Source organism: Narcine bancroftii, chromosome 3, assembly GCF_036971445.1.
Source record: "Narcine bancroftii isolate sNarBan1 chromosome 3, sNarBan1.hap1, whole genome shotgun sequence".
In the NCBI taxonomy this organism is placed as follows: Eukaryota; Metazoa; Chordata; class Chondrichthyes; order Torpediniformes; family Narcinidae; genus Narcine; species Narcine bancroftii.
Window position 1 is genome coordinate 236,887,110 of NC_091471.1, and position 16,712 is coordinate 236,903,821.

General features: G+C 40.9%; 1 protein-coding gene across 3 annotated transcripts in view; it reads left to right on the plus strand.

Annotated features, from left to right (window-relative positions):
- The window catches only part of hook2 (hook microtubule-tethering protein 2), a 56,059-nt gene that overhangs the window by 19,698 nt on the left and 19,649 nt on the right, over positions 1-16,712 (plus strand). For all 3 annotated transcript variants that reach the window (XM_069927141.1, XM_069927140.1, XM_069927142.1), the window contains 8 exons: positions 5,692-5,855; positions 6,766-6,906; positions 8,129-8,330; positions 8,669-8,779; positions 9,969-10,056; positions 11,878-11,938; positions 13,071-13,211; positions 15,519-15,606. In XM_069927141.1, the coding sequence (XP_069783242.1) occupies positions 5,692-5,855; positions 6,766-6,906; positions 8,129-8,330; positions 8,669-8,779; positions 9,969-10,056; positions 11,878-11,938; positions 13,071-13,211; positions 15,519-15,606 (996 nt within the window). The remainder of the gene's footprint in view (positions 1-5,691; positions 5,856-6,765; positions 6,907-8,128; positions 8,331-8,668; positions 8,780-9,968; positions 10,057-11,877; positions 11,939-13,070; positions 13,212-15,518; positions 15,607-16,712) is intronic.

The window sequence follows — 16,712 nt, forward strand, 5'->3', positions numbered from 1 at the left end:
GGAAAGTATAAAATTAAAAACTCATGTACAAAGTAGCCAAGAGTAGTGGCAAATTGAAGGATTGGGAAAACTTTAAAAGGCTCTAAAGGATAACTAAACAGAAAATAAAGGAAAAGGAAGAAAGATTATGAAGGTAAATTAGCACAAAATATAAAAACATAGCAAAAAAATTATATAAATATATAAAACTAAGGAGAGGGCTAGACCATCATAGGTCCCTTGGAAGATGAGAAAAGGAGATTGATATTGAGTAATGAAGAAATGGCCAAAATATTGAACAGATATTTTGTGTCAGTCTTCACATTGGAAGATATGTCCAGCCTGCCAAAGAGTGGTGATAGGGATGTGAAGGGAGGTGAGGGCCTTGATAAAATAATTGTTAGAAAAGAGAGAGTGATGAGCAAACTAATGGGACTGACAGCAGACAAATCCCTTGGTCCTGATGGGATATTGAAGGAAATGGCAAGAGTTATTGTCGAGGTGTTGATAGTCATTTACCAAAATTCTCTGGATTCTGAGCAGGTCCCGGCAGATTGGAAGACAACAAATGTCACGCCCTTTTTTTTTTAAAAGGGATGTAGGCAGAAGACTGGTAACTATCAGCAAGTTAGCTTAAAGTCTGTAGTTGGGAAAATGCTTGAAGCTGTCATTAAGGATGAAATAGTGAGAAATTTAGAATGAAGGGGTTCCAAAAGACAGATGCAGCATGGATTCAGAAAAGACAGGTTTTGTTTGACAAACGTTGGAGTTCTTTGAGGATATAATGGGTGAGGTAGATAGAGGGGAACAGATTGATGTATATTTGGAGTTCCAGAAGGTGTTTGATAAGCTGCTGTAAAGAGATTTATCAATAAGATTCAGATGAATGGAGTCGAGGGAAATATGTTGGCATGGATTGAGGATTGGTTAACTGACTGAAGGCGGAGAGTCGTGATAAATGGGTGTCTTTCTGATTAGTAGACAGTGGTGAGTGGGGGGGCCGCTGGAGTCACTGCTGGGCCTGCAGCTGTTCACCATTTGCATTGATGATTTGGAAGAGGGGACAGAGTGTCGTGTAGCCAAGTTTGTGGATGATACTAAATGGAGTAGAAAAACAAATTGTACAGAGGATGTGGAGAGGCTGAAGGATATAGTTAAGTTAGTTGAAAGGGCAAAGGTCTGGCAGATGGAGTACAATGTTAGTAAATGCGAGATCATCCACTTTGGTAGGAAAAATAGAAGAGCAGATTATTATTTAAATGGTTAAAAACTGGAGCATAGTGTAGTGCAGAAGGACTTGGGAGTGCTTGTGCATAAATCGCAAAAAGTTGGGTTGCAGGTACAACAGGTTATTAAGAAGGCAAATGGAATGTTGGTCTTCATCACTAGAAGAATTAAATTCAAGAGCAGGGAGGTCGTGCTGCAACTGTACAAGGTACAGTGAGGCCACACCTGGAATACTGTGTACAGTTCTGGTCTCCATACTTGAGGAAAGATAGATAGGCCTTGGAGGCAGTCCAGAGGAGGTTCACCGAGTTGATCCCAGAAATGAGAGACTAAATCGTACTCACTTGAATTCAGATGAATGAGAGGAGATCTTATAAAAACATATAAAATTATGAAAGAGATAGCTAAGAGAGGCAAGAAAATAGTTTTTTCTGGTAGGTTAGACCAGAACTAGGGGACAAGGTTTCAAGATTCAGGGGAGTAGATTTAAGGCGGAGATGAGTTTTTTCCAGAGAGTAGTGAATCAGTGGAATTCTCTACCCAGGGAAGCAGTTGAGGTGACTTCATTAAACATATTTAAGGTTCAGTTAGATATAATTTTACATTAAAAGGAGTTAAGGGATATGGGGAAAAGGCAGGTAGGTGGAATTAAGTCCACGATTGGATCAGCCATGATCTTATTGAATGGCAGAACAGGTTCAATGGGCTGGATGGCCTACTCCTCTTGTATGTTAATGAGGAGAGATTTGATCGAGGTTTACAAGATTATTAGAGGAAAAGACAAAGTGGATGCGAATGGGCTTTTCCCACTTACCCAAATTGGGGAAGAGGTCATAGTTTTAAGCTGAAGGGGGGGGGGGGAGTTTTAGGGAGAACATTAGGGTAAATTCTTCACTCTGTGGTGGGAGTGTGGAATGAGCTGCCATTTGATGTGAATGTGAGCTTGATCATGTGTTTTAATAGTAAATTGGATAGGTACATGGATGGGAGAGGACTGGAGGGTTAATGGCATGGAGTGGGACTGGGGAGATGATGGTTGACAGGCCAAATGGGCCTGTTTTCTATGCTGTGGTGTTCTATGGTTTTATGTAAATCTTTGGGGAGAGGATAAATTGGATCAGAAAATATAGAATCCCTGAAGGTAGATTTAAGAAAATGCAAAGGTAAAAGGACCATGATGGGAGTTGTATTCAGGCCTCTAAATAATAACCAGGATGTGAGAGATAGAGAGGGCATGTAAAAAGGACATTCTTACATTAGTCATGGGAAATTTCAATATGCAGGTTGATTTGGAAAATCAAGTTGGTGCTGGATCCCAAGAGAAGGAATTTATCGGATGGCTTCGTAGAAACAGCTTGTGGCTGTGCCGACTAGGGAAATGGTAATTCTGGTAAAAACACAATGCTGAGAAATCTCAGCAGGTCAAACCATATACTTGATATAGCAAAGATAAAGATACATAACCAATGTTTCTGGCTTGAGCCCTTCATTGTTTGACCTGCTGAGTTTCTCCAGCATTGTGTTTGTACTTAAACTACAGTGTCTGCAGACTTTTGTGTTTTACAAATGGCAATTCTGGATTGGGTATTGTGTAATGAACCAGAGTTGATAAGGGAGCTGAAGGTAAGGGAGCCCTTTAGGAGGCAGTGATCATAATACGATCGAATTTTCCCTGCAGTACGAGAGGAAGAATCCAAAATTTGATGTGTCAGTAGACCAGTGGAATAAAGGGGACTGCAGAGGTATGAAAAAGGAGCTGGCCAAAGTTGATTGGAAAGGCACACCAGCAGGGAGGATGGCAGAGCCACAATGGCTTTAGTTTCTGCGGGAAATAAGGATGAATATAAAGAAGAAATATTTGAATGGAAAAATGACTCAACTGAGGCTGGCAAGAAACATTAAAATCAAAGTAAAAGCAGACCAGGAAATAAAAAAAAGGAGAGCTAGGGCTGGGAAGCTTTTAAAAAGCCTACAGAAGGCAATGAAAGGGTCATTCAAAAGGAATAGAACTTTGGAAAGAAACTAGCAAATAATAGCAAAAAGGATACCAAAAACTTTCTATTAAAAGTAAAAAGATGATGATCGATAAAGGACCAATTGTAAAATTACACTGGAAAAATTGTAACGGGAGACGAGGAAATGGCAGAAAGGTGATTATTTTGCCTGCAGCTGACGTGGACTTTACCCCTCCATAAATCTTCACCCGCGAAGCCAAGCCAAAGAAAGAAAAAAGAAGACATTAGTCGTATACGTGACTTTCAAGGGTGTCAAGGAAGAGAGGTGAATGCAGTCACAATCGTGAAAGAGAAGGTGTCTGGGAAACTGAATGGTCTATGGGTTGATCCATCTCCTGGATCAGATGGAATGTATTGTCGGCTTCTGAAAGTAGCTCTAGAGATTGTGGAAGCATAGTAATTATCTTCCAAGAATGGATAGATGGATTCAGAGGGCTGGAAAACTGCAACGATAAACTCAGGGATGAAGCAGAAAGGAAATTATAGACCTGTTGGCCTAACATTGGTGGTTGGGAAGTGGTTGGAGTCAGTTGTCAAGGATGAGGTTGCAAAGTCCCTGGAGGTGAAGACAAGATAGGTCAGAGATAACATGCTTTTCTGAAGGGAAAATTTTGCCTGACAAATCTCCTGCAATTATTTTCGAAGAAACTACAAGCAGGCTCGACAAAGGAGATCCAAAGAATGTTGAATATTTGGACTTTCAAAAGCATTTGACATTGTGCTGCACAAGAGGCTGCTTCACAAGATAAGAGCCCATGAAATTAAAGGAAAGATGCAAGTCTGGGGAAAAAACACTGAATGGCAGGAAACCGTGGGAATTCTGGTGAGCTTCCACAGGGGTCACTGGGGCAACTTTCAATGTTGTATGTTAATGATTCACATTATGGAATAAATGGCTTGTGGCCAAGTTTGCAAATGATACAAAGATGAGGGATGGGCAGGAAATGGAGAGGCTGCAGAGAGACTTGGATGGATGAGGAGTGGAAAATGTACAGTCGTGCACTTTGAGAGAAGGAATAAAAGGGCCAGCTATTATTTGGATGGGGATAAAATTGAAAATTCGAAGCTGTGAATGGACTCGTGCAGGACACCCTAAAGGTTAACTCCAGGTTGAGTCATTGGTGAAGAAGGTGATTTCATTGTTGATATTCCAATCTAAACAAATAGGATACAAGAGCAGCTGTGGAGGCCAAGTTAAGGTAGAGATAGGGATCTGAATAGTCAGGGTGTCAAAGGTTATGGGGAGAAGGCAGGGGAGTGGGGCTGAGGGGGAGAATTGATCAGCTGGTGATGGAATGACAGGGTGGACATGAGGCCAAATGACCTACTTCTACTTTTCTTTCTAATTGTATTATGGATTGGTGAACTAACCATATTAAATAATTGCATTGGTTCAAACGGCTGAATAGCACAAACCCCCTCCATTTTATTAGAGGATCCAGCATAGTGGCCTTTGAGACAGGGTCTCTGGACCTTTCATTATTATTACAACACTAAGCAGTGTATTAATCTCTAAACCAATTATCAAGAAAGCATAATATAATGCAAATAATTTGTAAACAGAACATAAGAAAATAAAAGGAAAGACTCAGAAAGAAAAATTCCTGATTGCAAAGTTGCTCAGGTTCTGATTCAGGAGTCAAAGTTCAGAGAAATCAGTGAGCTCGCTCTTCCCAGCTAATTATGCTCAACGTTGGCAGGAGTCAAAGTTGGCTTCAATTAAAAGTTTGCATTAAGAGATATAAGCACCATCATGGAAGAAATTGTTTGTGGCTTATTAAGATTTGCATTTTTAAAGTTAAAAATCACAATCCTGTTGTCGCTGCTCATGTTATTGTGCTATTGCTCAAAATTACTTCATATTTAAAATAATAAATTAATGTATTTAGAACAGAAAGTAAAGGATGCAAGAGAATGGCAACTTTTTTAAGGATACCAGATGACACAAAACTAAGGCATTCACTGTCTCAGTACACATGACAAAAACACAGCCTCTCAACGATTACGCAGTTATCCTAGACTAGATTCACAGAGTACATTGAGACGGAGGGAGAAGAGTGAGGAAGAGGCATGGCCGGAACAGTTTTGTCATCATCTACATAGGGAATTATGGGAAAAAATGAAGGGATTATTTCATTAGTGACAAACACGATGTGAACTTTTATTTACAAAGATCATTGCAGATGTAACTAATTTAGAACATTCAAATCTGTAAATAGATGCAGATATTGAATTGATACCTTTTGTTTGCACAAAATGTACTCTCTGTTGGGAAAAACTTTGGCACTTTTTATGCTTCACCTGATTTTAAAATTTGATATGAAGAAGCGATTTTGATGCTGATCTAGGAGGCAGTTACATTGGTTACTTGTCAAGTTGTTGAGACCATTTTGGAAGATGATGTAGATTCCCAGTGGATTTTACTGGCACTCGTCCCATTCAGCAGCTTGACTGCAGCCTTTTTTCACAGGTTGCAACTCTTCTGGATGAAAAGAATAGCCTGCTGGCTGAGAACAAAGTGCTGCGTGAGCGGATGAGTCGGTCTGACTCCCTCGAGGATTCGGCCAGTGTCACCAACAAGAAACTCCTGATGCTGCAGAGCCAGCTCGAGGTGCTCCAAGAGGAGAACTATAGGTACCTTTCTCTTTGTTACAATAGCGTCTGATCTGTTGAGTACATTCAGACAAACTACATCTCCGATACAGATGGCGGTTTTCCTTAAAGATTCAAGATTTTGTTGTCATGGAGTAAAACAACAAATGTGATACGACACGAAATTTCCTTTTGTCTACCATTAGGCAGACAAAGACTCACAAACAGCAAAAATTGCCCTGTACCTCTTACAGCTATAGAAAGAGGAGCAAAGAAGAGTCTCCCCAGAGTCACTGAATGTCCATGGCTTAGCCTCCGGCACTCCCTCGCATCTCAATTTCAATACCTGGTACTCTCTCCAGTCAGTCACGAGCTAGTCTCCAGCAGTCCACAGCCTGGTGCGAGTCCTTCAATCGCACGTCCTATATGGGTTCCTCGCCTCGAGGCCAACAGTACGCTGTCTGTGTGTTCAGTCTCAGTCAAAACCCCTCACTGGTCCACCCCCAAAGGTCACTGTTCCATTGGTCATCTCCTCTGCTTCTCCTCAAACAGAGGGTGGTTTCTCCATTTTTCTGGTGCCCTAAGTCAGTCCTCCACTTCCCCAGAGTCTACAATCCCTACCAATCATGGGGGCTGCCATCTTGGGCTAGACACCATGGTCACAGGATTTTTAAATAAACCACTGTCGGCTCCTTTAACAGGCTGTTTAAAGCCTCTACAGAGCTGACAGCTTATACTGGGTGGTTGGACCCCCTATGGAGCACTGAAACTTGGCTTCCCGCCCTCCGCAGGTCTGCACCATTACATCCTGCAGCCAAAATGAGGAACATTTTAAAATGTTGATTTTAAAACTTCTCTTTAATATAAAGCTGATAAGTATTGAGAGCAATTTGTTTGTAGCCTTTACCTGGAAACAAATCAATAATTTCAAAGGGCATCCTGTTTTAACCAGATTGGAAACTATCAAAGATGACTTTCGTATTCGGTGCGAGGAGATGGAGAAGGAAGTGCTTGAACTACAGCACAGGAATGATGAGCTCACCAGTCTGGCCGAGGAATCTCAATCTCTCAAAGATGAAATGGATATTTTAAGGCAAGGCAGAAAGTTCTGGACCAGCATAATTGTATACAATATGTTTCTGATTATCCAAAACGCTTGAGACCAGACATGTAACGGTTAACTGCATTTTATGGATATCTGAGAAATGCCTTTAAGCAGCAGAATACTTGATTTGGCCATCGCTGATCCCAACACCTCCCCACTTTAGTCACTGATCCTGCCCAGGTGCCCAAGGTCCCCCTCAGATCCCTGACACTCCCCACCACTGTCACCGAACCTACCCGGGAGCACGAGGTCCCCGCTCGGATCCCAGCCCAGTAGCATCAGTATGAACCAACAGCAAAGAACAAGGGGAAGGTTTTTCAATCATGAAATAAAATTTAATTCCTGTCTTGAGTACACAAGAGCACCATTGGATTCAAAATGGCACTAACAGCGTGACAGAGTCCCACTTGAGCATGACAGGTTTTTTTAAAAAAAAAACTTATTTTGAGATGTCATGACTCCACAGAAAATTTTCATAGTTAACTGAATCTCGATAAAGTGGTTTTCGGATAATCGGAAACGTACTAAATATCAAAATTTCATTTGTTTAGGGAGCGCTTACATTGTAGCACAATTGATGTGAATCTAAATCTAGGTGGCACGGTTAGATAGTGGTTAGTGCAATGCTATTACAGCGCCCGCGCCAGCGCGGGTTTGAATCCCATGCTGACTAAGGAGCCTGTAAGCTCTCCAGGTGTCTGCTTGGGTTTCAGGGTTTGTAGGTTAATTGGCTGTAATAGGGTGGCATGGGCTCAAGGGCCTGTTATCGTGCTATATGTCTACATTAAAATTTAATTTGTTGAGGTGTCTAACATTGGAAACGTTCAAATGTGTTTGTCATTCTCTGTCAACCCCAGCGATTGGCCAGTTGATTTTAATTTCTCCAAGTTTGTTTATTTATCTATGCAATGAACTATTTTGGAGAGAAGGATAACTATATTTTGCTACTGCGATCGCCTTATGAACCAGATGCTAGGAAATGGATATCAGTGCAGATGATGAGGATTTTGTCCACTTGTACTAGTTTGTGGAACCCAGATGTCATTGAGGCAGTAAAAACCTTGAAGTAGATGATTAGTTACACAAGTTGCTCTACAGTCATACTTGTATGGCAGTGGTGCAGATTTGTCCCTAATCAAATAGGGGCTAGTGTTCTTGCACCTGTCATTTTCTCAAGTTTAATGGAGGGCTATTCTGATTATATTCACAGGCATTCTTCAGACAAAGTCAGCAAGCTGGAGGCAACTGTGGAAGCCTACAAGAGGAAGCTAGAGGACTTGGGAGACCTGCGAAGACAAGTCAAGCTCCTGGAGGAGAGGAATACTGTCTACATGCAGAAGACCTTTGACCTGGAGGAGGAACTGAAAAAAGCAAATTCTGTACGCAGCCAGCTGGAGGTTTACAAGAGACAGGTAACTGGAGTGAATTCTTGTATTGTCTCTGACCCTCTCCAATCCTACAACATACTTTGTCCCACCGAACTCGCCCTCAATTCCTTCACCAGTGGCTTGGAACTTCTGTGTGTGACAGTACCAGATCCACTCTTCGCTTTGATTGTCAGATGCATGTCCTTGGATGTTCCAGGTGATCTGCAGGTGGAGCCCACTGAGTGCGGGTGGTGACTGTCTGACCTATTTTCTCAAAAGATCTTGGTCAAAATTATTGGGTTTGTTTCTCATTAAATTGAAATAATACTTTTTTTTTTTTAAATTCCCTCCCTCTTGCCATTGCACCCTGCCTTTGTGGAAAGGTCCATGAACTGCACAACAAGCATACAGAAGAGTTGATGAAAACCGAAAAGTGGCAGTTTGAATGCAAGCACATGCAGGAGAAACATGATGCATTGCTGAAAGAGAAAGGGGTAAGCCCAGAGCAGGGTCGAAGCAGCGTGCCCGTTAGTATTGGAGAGAGGAAGGTTAGAGCTGGGTGTCAGAGGTAAAAATGGTCAGGCTGGGGTGTTTTGCTAAGATCACATACATGAGATCTGAAAAGACCTGAAGGCTGACAGATTATTGAGATCATCGGTGTCCCAAACACAGTTCTCTTCACAGTCAGTTGGGGAGGAAAAGATTACAGGTGGCCCCTGCATTATGGCCATTCAGGAACTTCATCTTTGCAGAGTTTACAAATTACTACCTGGAAAGTCAAGATTGGAAATAAAATTCACTCTTAATGTAATTTACGTGCAGGGTTGTGGCAGCAGGGGGAGGTACTGTACTACTTTATCTCTCATTTCTTGGCACATGGACAGGTGACACCGTGTGTATTATGGAAAATCACAAAATAGGTTGGTTTCTCGGAGCACAATCCCTTCCATAACGCTGGGGTCACTTGTACTTTACTGTGGTAAGGAAAGTCATTTGATTAGATTTACTGCAGCCCCATTTCATTCCAAATTTTCTGCAAAGAAAGAAAAGCTAGATAGACTCAGTAGGTCAAGCAACATCCATGGAGAGAAATGGCCAGACAATGTTTCTGAGTGGGACCCACACTTGGCTAATTTTCCTGCTTGAATTTGGATGGACGCAGTTGATGAAAGACTAGTGCTGATGGTAGTTTTGACTGTCCTTGAAAGCAAAAGTTGATGGAATGTCCATTCTAGTGGCTGAACCATGCTGAAAGCATCGTTGGTAATGTTCATATTTGATTTGGCTTTACAGTCACACTAATCACACTGAACACGACTTCAACTATGAGATAAAGGAAAACATGGAAAATTCCTGCACAGCAATATTCCATTTTGTAAATCAGCAAACTATTCTGCAAATAAAGCAGAAAACTCTGAAAATGTTCAATGGGTCAGGCAGGATCTGTGGACAGAGAAGCAGTTGATGTTTCTGGTCCAAGATCCTTTGTCAGAACTAGGTAAGAGAAAATAAATTGGTTTTAAGTTGCAGAGAGAGAGAGAGAGAGAGTGGGAGGGATGGATGGATGGATAGGGGGTGAGTCCACTGTTTCTGTGAAGGTGTTGTTGATGGGTGGCTAAGGAAAATTAGAGGAAGTTATTTAATTCAAAGCATCAAAACTAATCTGTGGTTTTGTTCTTGCAGCGGCTAATAATAGAACGTGATGGCCTCAGGGAAACCAATGAAGAGCTGAGATGCGCACAAGCACAACAGAAATTCTTGAGCAAAGCTGGTAAATTAATATCCCAGTAATCTATTACTGCCAGTATCTCTGTGCTGAAGGGATGGAATTCTGGTTGTTATTTCAGATGTGGTTACTCTGTAGAGTTCTGTTTATGTTGCATTCGAAATTCTTACATGGCTACTTTAACCGCACTGTTTTAAAAATGCAGCCAAAAAGAATGTTGACTTTGAAACCAGACAAAGTGATCAACTGTGTTGCTGGAAATGAGCAGAAAAATGAATTACTTTTTGTACTATTCTCCCTCTGTCCAGCATGCTTCAGTTTACAAAAGATTAAAACCACATATAGACAACTTTCCTTATTCTAATATATCCTAGTTTCAGAATATCATGTTCCAAAACATGAGCTACGAAATCCCAAATTTAGATCTCTTTCATCCAACAAATCAAACTCTGGCTGTTACTTTATGTAGTTTTAATTCGTTGATCGAACGGATAAACATTTTGCACAGCTTCACATTAAGACTTTCATAACGATGAATAACAAAGCATTTACTATATAATAGAAATATAAAAAGTATATGAAGATACAATTGATTTAAAAAGCTTTTAAAGAGATAGACAAACTTTAAAGCGAAACATCAAAAAATTTTTCATGCTCATGCTTCCTTTTGTAGAGTAATGAGCAAGCCGTTAGTCTGGGTGGATATTATGCCATCATAGTCACTATGGTAACGCTACAAACAATAGTTGTCTTAAAGAGACAGGCACAAAATTAAGAATTAAAGACACAAGGTGTTTAACCTTTACACAACGTGTTAAGGAGAACTAATTCTGGGTGAGTTTGGAGGATGGAATTGAGTTGCATTCAAATTGTTGTCATCCTGTTGTTCAGCAGAATATGTCGTACAAATTGGTTGCTGCATTTCTTCCAGCTGTGACTACACTTCAAAAGTACTTCACTGGTTTTAAAGCATATGAGATCTTGAAATGGATGCCAAAGTAGCAATATAAATGTAATTCTCATCCTCCATCCACTGGCTTGTACTCTTTCTTATAGTTTGTGTAATTTGCTGCTTTTGGTTGTAAAATAATCCTCTGGTTTATGATGCAGAATATATGGATAGAAATCATTATTATTTTTCTAATTGTCTTTCAAATTCTTCCCTTCTCAAGACTCTTAATGCAGAGTGAATACGCTATATGCTGGCATATAAGATGGTACTTGAACTTTAATATGTCACTCCAAAACCAGGTGTCGTATGCTGAGTATAAAATGCGAACCTTGACAACGAAGTCTCAGCGCTCCCCTGCAGGGTCTATCCTCCCAGTCCGACTGCCGTCAGCTCTGTACAGGTTTAAAACAGCCTGTTAAAGGGGCTGACTGTGGTTTATTTTAAAATATGCCACGGAAATTTAAACCTTTACTGGGTAATTTGCTCTTAAAATATTTTAACAGTGGGCTGGTTGGTAAAGGACTGTTGGGGCAATAAGACTTGGGGTAGTCTTATACAGTGAGTACAGCTCAAAACCTACATTTTAGGTGAAAGTTCAAGGTCATCTTGTACAAAGTCTTGTATGCCAGCATATAGGGTACATCACCTGCATATTATAATCATATAATCCAGCATTGAGTTTTTATTTCAACCACAGTGTCTGCAGACTTTCGTATTTTACTTCTGATGTGATGTATAATATTGCTCCACAAAATAATCCAGTGTTCATTCTGAACCACTTTCCACTGCAGCAAATGCACAAGTTTATGTTGTTGCTGTAAGTTTCTAATTTTGTACTTGAGAAATTTGTTGCTAAGAACATGTTAAACCTGAAAAATATATAATATTGACGTGTGTTTTGTGTTTGATTGTAGTATCTGATGAAGATTTATCAGTGGGGAATCTTGCAGCGGAAATGGTTCCTGCAGAGCTCCAGTGAGTTATTCCTTAAATAGATACCTTCCTCTCCAGCACCACTGCCTATTATCCTTGCACTCCCTTATGGTTCCATATGTTTGAATAGGAAAGCAGTGTCTTACACTTATTTTTCTGCAATCACAACTTAATTTGCATTATTCCTATTGAATACAACTTAAGTTTAGGTTAAAAAAAATTAAATGATAAATTTAAACATGCAGCACAGTAACAGCCCACGACCCCATGACACCCAATTGACCTACAAGTTGATACAACCACTGGACTGCCTTCACCTGTCCGCACTCCTCCACTGCTTACTGCAGTGAATCCATTGTACCTGCAGGGAGATAACCTGGGAGAATGGCTCCACCTATTCCCTGCCAATCACCATATAAAGGCTCATGCTGGCCCTTGAGCAGGAGCAGAGCACACAGACCCAGAAAGGAGACAGAACCCTGTGTGCAGGTTTTAAGCTAATTAAAGCCTATAGTACAGCCTTTCATTGTTTGTGCTTGTTTGTTCGAACTGCAGCGTACCACAAACTTCAGGTACATTTTTAGAGCGGTGGATGAAAAGCAGAGTCCCCGGGGGAAATCTATGCAGACACAGGGACTACAAACTCCTTTCAGAAAGCGCAGAATTAAAACTCCGGTCGCTGGTGCCTTAAAAGCATTGCGCTAACTGCTTTGCTAACTGTGTCACCTTCTAATGTAATGATGGTTTGTAATATTCTGAAAAAGGTAAAATGCAATTTTCAAAGTATGGAATTTGCCTTTTTGAAAAAATTGGAAATATTCTCAATTTTATGTTTCAGTAAAAGACAACAATGAGTCTAAATCAGTTGGAATGGTTTGCAGCCAGGTTCCAAGGTCTTTCAAAGTTTGGTTTGTTCTCTGTAGTTTTGGTAGTCTTATCTTTCTCAACCTTCAACTCTGTAACTTCGCAGCTTGCCCATTTGTCATGGGAAAGGTAGCTTAGTGAGATTTCAAAATGTTTTAATTGACTGTAAAAAAAAAAAAAAAACCTTTGCAGAATGTCCTGATTTTTGCAGGAGCTCAAACAACTTGATTCTTCAGTCCTGGAAAAAGCAACGTGGTATTTCTCTGGTTTGGAGTGCCATGGTCATAACATGTGGTTGTAATCCTTTCAGGGAAAAGGTCATACGGCTGCAACACGAGAACAAGATGCTGCGTGTCCAGCAGGAGGAGACATACAATGATCGGTTGACAGAGTTCCAGAATGTACTAGATGATGCCAACCGGCACACCCACAAACTGGAGAATGAAAACAGGTTGGAGAAAATGTCTTTCTGATGTTCGAGGGACTGAACAAGACCTTGAGACTGAGTTGCTTCCTAAACCATGTGTTTTCTTTGGGTTCATGAGCTCATTCCAATTTGAAAAACCGAGCTTTAAACTTATGAGATAAGGACATGTAATAAAAAAAATATTTGTCGCTCCGAAAGTAAGAATGGTTTCCACGTCATGAGCTATTGATGGTAAAGTAAACTTCCCTGGGACAATTAATTTCATAAAAATCCTCTTATGTTTTTGCCTTTTGTAAAGTTTTTGAATTTCAAGCTTTACTGTTGAATGCAAAACAGAAGTCATGTTTTTACTTGGGAGAGATAATGGACTAAAAGAAATGGATATTGAAAATCAGTCCTGATAAAGCACTCAACTATGATCCAAGGAATTGCTACGATGGTGAATCACCAGTTCCTCCCATTTATATAATGAAAATAAAATCTCACATTCCATTTTACAGCTAAGTAAAGCTGTTGATTTAATGTTCCGTCAGTTCCTCATCAAGTGAAGGCTAACGGGAAATGTGAAGGTGATTTTTATTCCCTTGAGTTCAGAATGTTACAAGGTGATCACATTGAGATTTATAAGAGAAAAGGATTTGCTAAGGTAGGTGTAGTTGGTGTCAATGATAATCAGAGAGAGATGGCACAGAACTAGTATCAGAAGCCTGGGACACCACGGTTGTTGGCAAAATCACAGACACCAATGAGGAAGTGTACAGGAGTGAGATAGATCAGCTGTTTGAGTGGTGTCGCAACAACTACCTTGCACTCAACGTTGAAACTGACTGACTTCAGGAGGGGAAAGTCAGGAAAACAAACCAGTCCTCAAGGGGTCGGAAGTGGAAAGGGTAAGATCTTCAAGTTCCTGGGTGTCAACACCTCTGAAGATCTGTCCCTGGGCCTCCACGTTGATGCAATTACAAAGAAGGTGAGCCAGTGACTATACTTTGCTCGGAGTTTGAGGAGATTTGGTATGTCACCAAAAGCTCTTGCAAATTTCTGCAGGTGTACTGTGGATCCCTATATGGTAGGGAGTTGCAAATGCACAGGATAGGAAAAGACTATAGAGAATTGTGAACTCTCACCATCACGGGCACCAGCCTTCATTCCATCAAAGACATCTACAAGAGGCAATGTATCCTCAGGGACTCCCGCCACCCAGGCCATGCCCTCTTCTCACTGCTATCATCAGGAAGGAGCCTGAAGATGAACACCCAGTGGTATAAAAACAACTTCTTCCTCTCTGCCATCAGAATGGACAATGAACCACAGACACTACCTCACTTTCTCTTCTTCTGTAATAATTTATTTGTTTTTGAAATGTAATTTATACCATTATTTGCTCTGTGACGCTGCTGTAAAATAACAAATTTTGTGACATGTTCATGACAATAAATTCTGATTCTGGCAATCTGGGAACTTCTTCCCCGAAAGATTGCTGGGGCTGCAGTAAAATTTCAAAACCCATATTTTTATTTTCATGAAGCCAAGAATTGAGACAAAGGCAGCAGAGTTCCCAAATGGTTCAATGGTATATGTATGTTCCTTGTGTCAAAACAGAGTTCTGACTTGCTGATTGCTATAATTAATATTGGACCAGTTCCCTTAACCATATAACCACTTACGGCACAGAACAGGCCAGTTCGGCCCTACTAGTCCATGCCGTAACAAATCCCCACCCTCCTAGTCCCACTGACCAGCACCCCTCCAGTCCTTTCCTATCCATGTAACTATCCAGTCTTTCCTTAAAAGTAACCAATGATCCCGCCTCGACCACGTCTGTCGGAAGCTCATTCCACATCCCTACCACCCTTTGTGTAAAGAAATTTCCCCTCGTGTTCCCCTTATAATTTTCCCCCTTCAATCTTAAACCATGCCCTCTAGTTTGAATCTCCCCCACTCTTAATTGAAAAAGCCTATCCACGTTTACTCTGTCTGTCCCTTTTAAAATCTTAGTCCCCTCTCAATCTTCTACGCTCCAGAGAAAAAAGCCCCAGTCTGCACAACCTTTCCCTGTAACTCAAACCTTGAAATCCTGTCAACATTCTCGTGAACCTTCTCTGCACTCTCTCTATTTTGTTTATATCTTTCCTATAATTTGGTGACCAAAACTGTACACAGTACTCCAAATTTGGCCTCACCAATGCCTTGTACAATTAAGCAAGAGGTGATAAAACTTACCAACATTTTCAATGTGTAAATGTAAGACTTTATTTTTCACCTTCCTTACCAATGCGTTGTTTCAATGTGACCAATGTCTTACCCAGACTTATTACCAATGTGTTGCAGGTTGAACCAGCAACAAATCACTGAGTTACGGTCACAAGTGGAACAGCTTCAGAGAGCACTGCAGGAACAGGGAAGCAAAGCTGAAGATGTGAGTACAAGCACTGGATAATTGTCTAATGTGGCTTGCCATGAGAAAAAAATGATCAGAGTGGACTTACTGATGGAGTGGAACACACTTGAAATGGATTTCTCTGCTCCCACCATCCAACTGCTCCTGACCATTCATTATTCTCATGTCTTAAGTGAATATTATATTTAGTGTAATATAATTCCCAAGGGTAGAGATTTTAAATGCAGCCAAAGTAATGAATCAGTCAGCTTTTCCTGAAATGATTGCATCTGAGGTCTCAGTTTATTGGAGACCTGCTGATATGTCTCCAATAAACTGAGGAGTGGTTTATTGGAGACATATCAGCAGGCGTCTTCCCCATCTTGCTATCCCTCGAGTCTTTGAATGCATGTTACTGAAATAATGCAGATACAGCAGGATAATTTGGGTTCAAGAATAGAATGGTGAGACAGAAGATGTAGGAGCAGACACAGGCCATTCATCCCATCGAGTCTGCCCTGCCATTCCATCATGAACCACCGTAGTCCTTTTCCCCTGCCTTCTCCCCATAACCTTTGGTACCCTGACTGCACTTGGAATATTATATTTGGAGCCCCACTCCCTACATTAGGAGGGATATACCTGCAATAAAGGAAATTCAGCAGGAGTTCATCTGAGCGATGGAAGGTTGTAAACCGCCATCCAGAGAGTTTTTAAAACAAAGCACAGTCCTGGCAGAGATTTGAAAGTATGATGTCTATTTACCTCTCTATAAATCCTAAATTGCAACATTAAGGAACAGCAGGATAGCCTGGCTGAGTGAGATGTGCATCCTGTTCCATGTAGAAGGGCAAGGCTACTTCACTAACCCAGACATTTGCAGGGAGTGTTTGAACTGTAGCTCTCAGGTGTATCTGAGCAGGAACCACTGTAGGGATAATGGAGGTAAGGAAAGCTAGAGTGAATTGACAAGAGGCAGAGTGCACAAACAGAAGCACAGATTGGTAAACAGTAGATAAACTGATAAAGTTTAGGATGGGCCTGTTTTCATTCTGTAAGACTGAAAATTAAAGCTGTCTATCTGAATGCATACAGTAGTCATAATGACCGGCAAGTTGATGGCACAAATTAAGTGTGATGGCCGG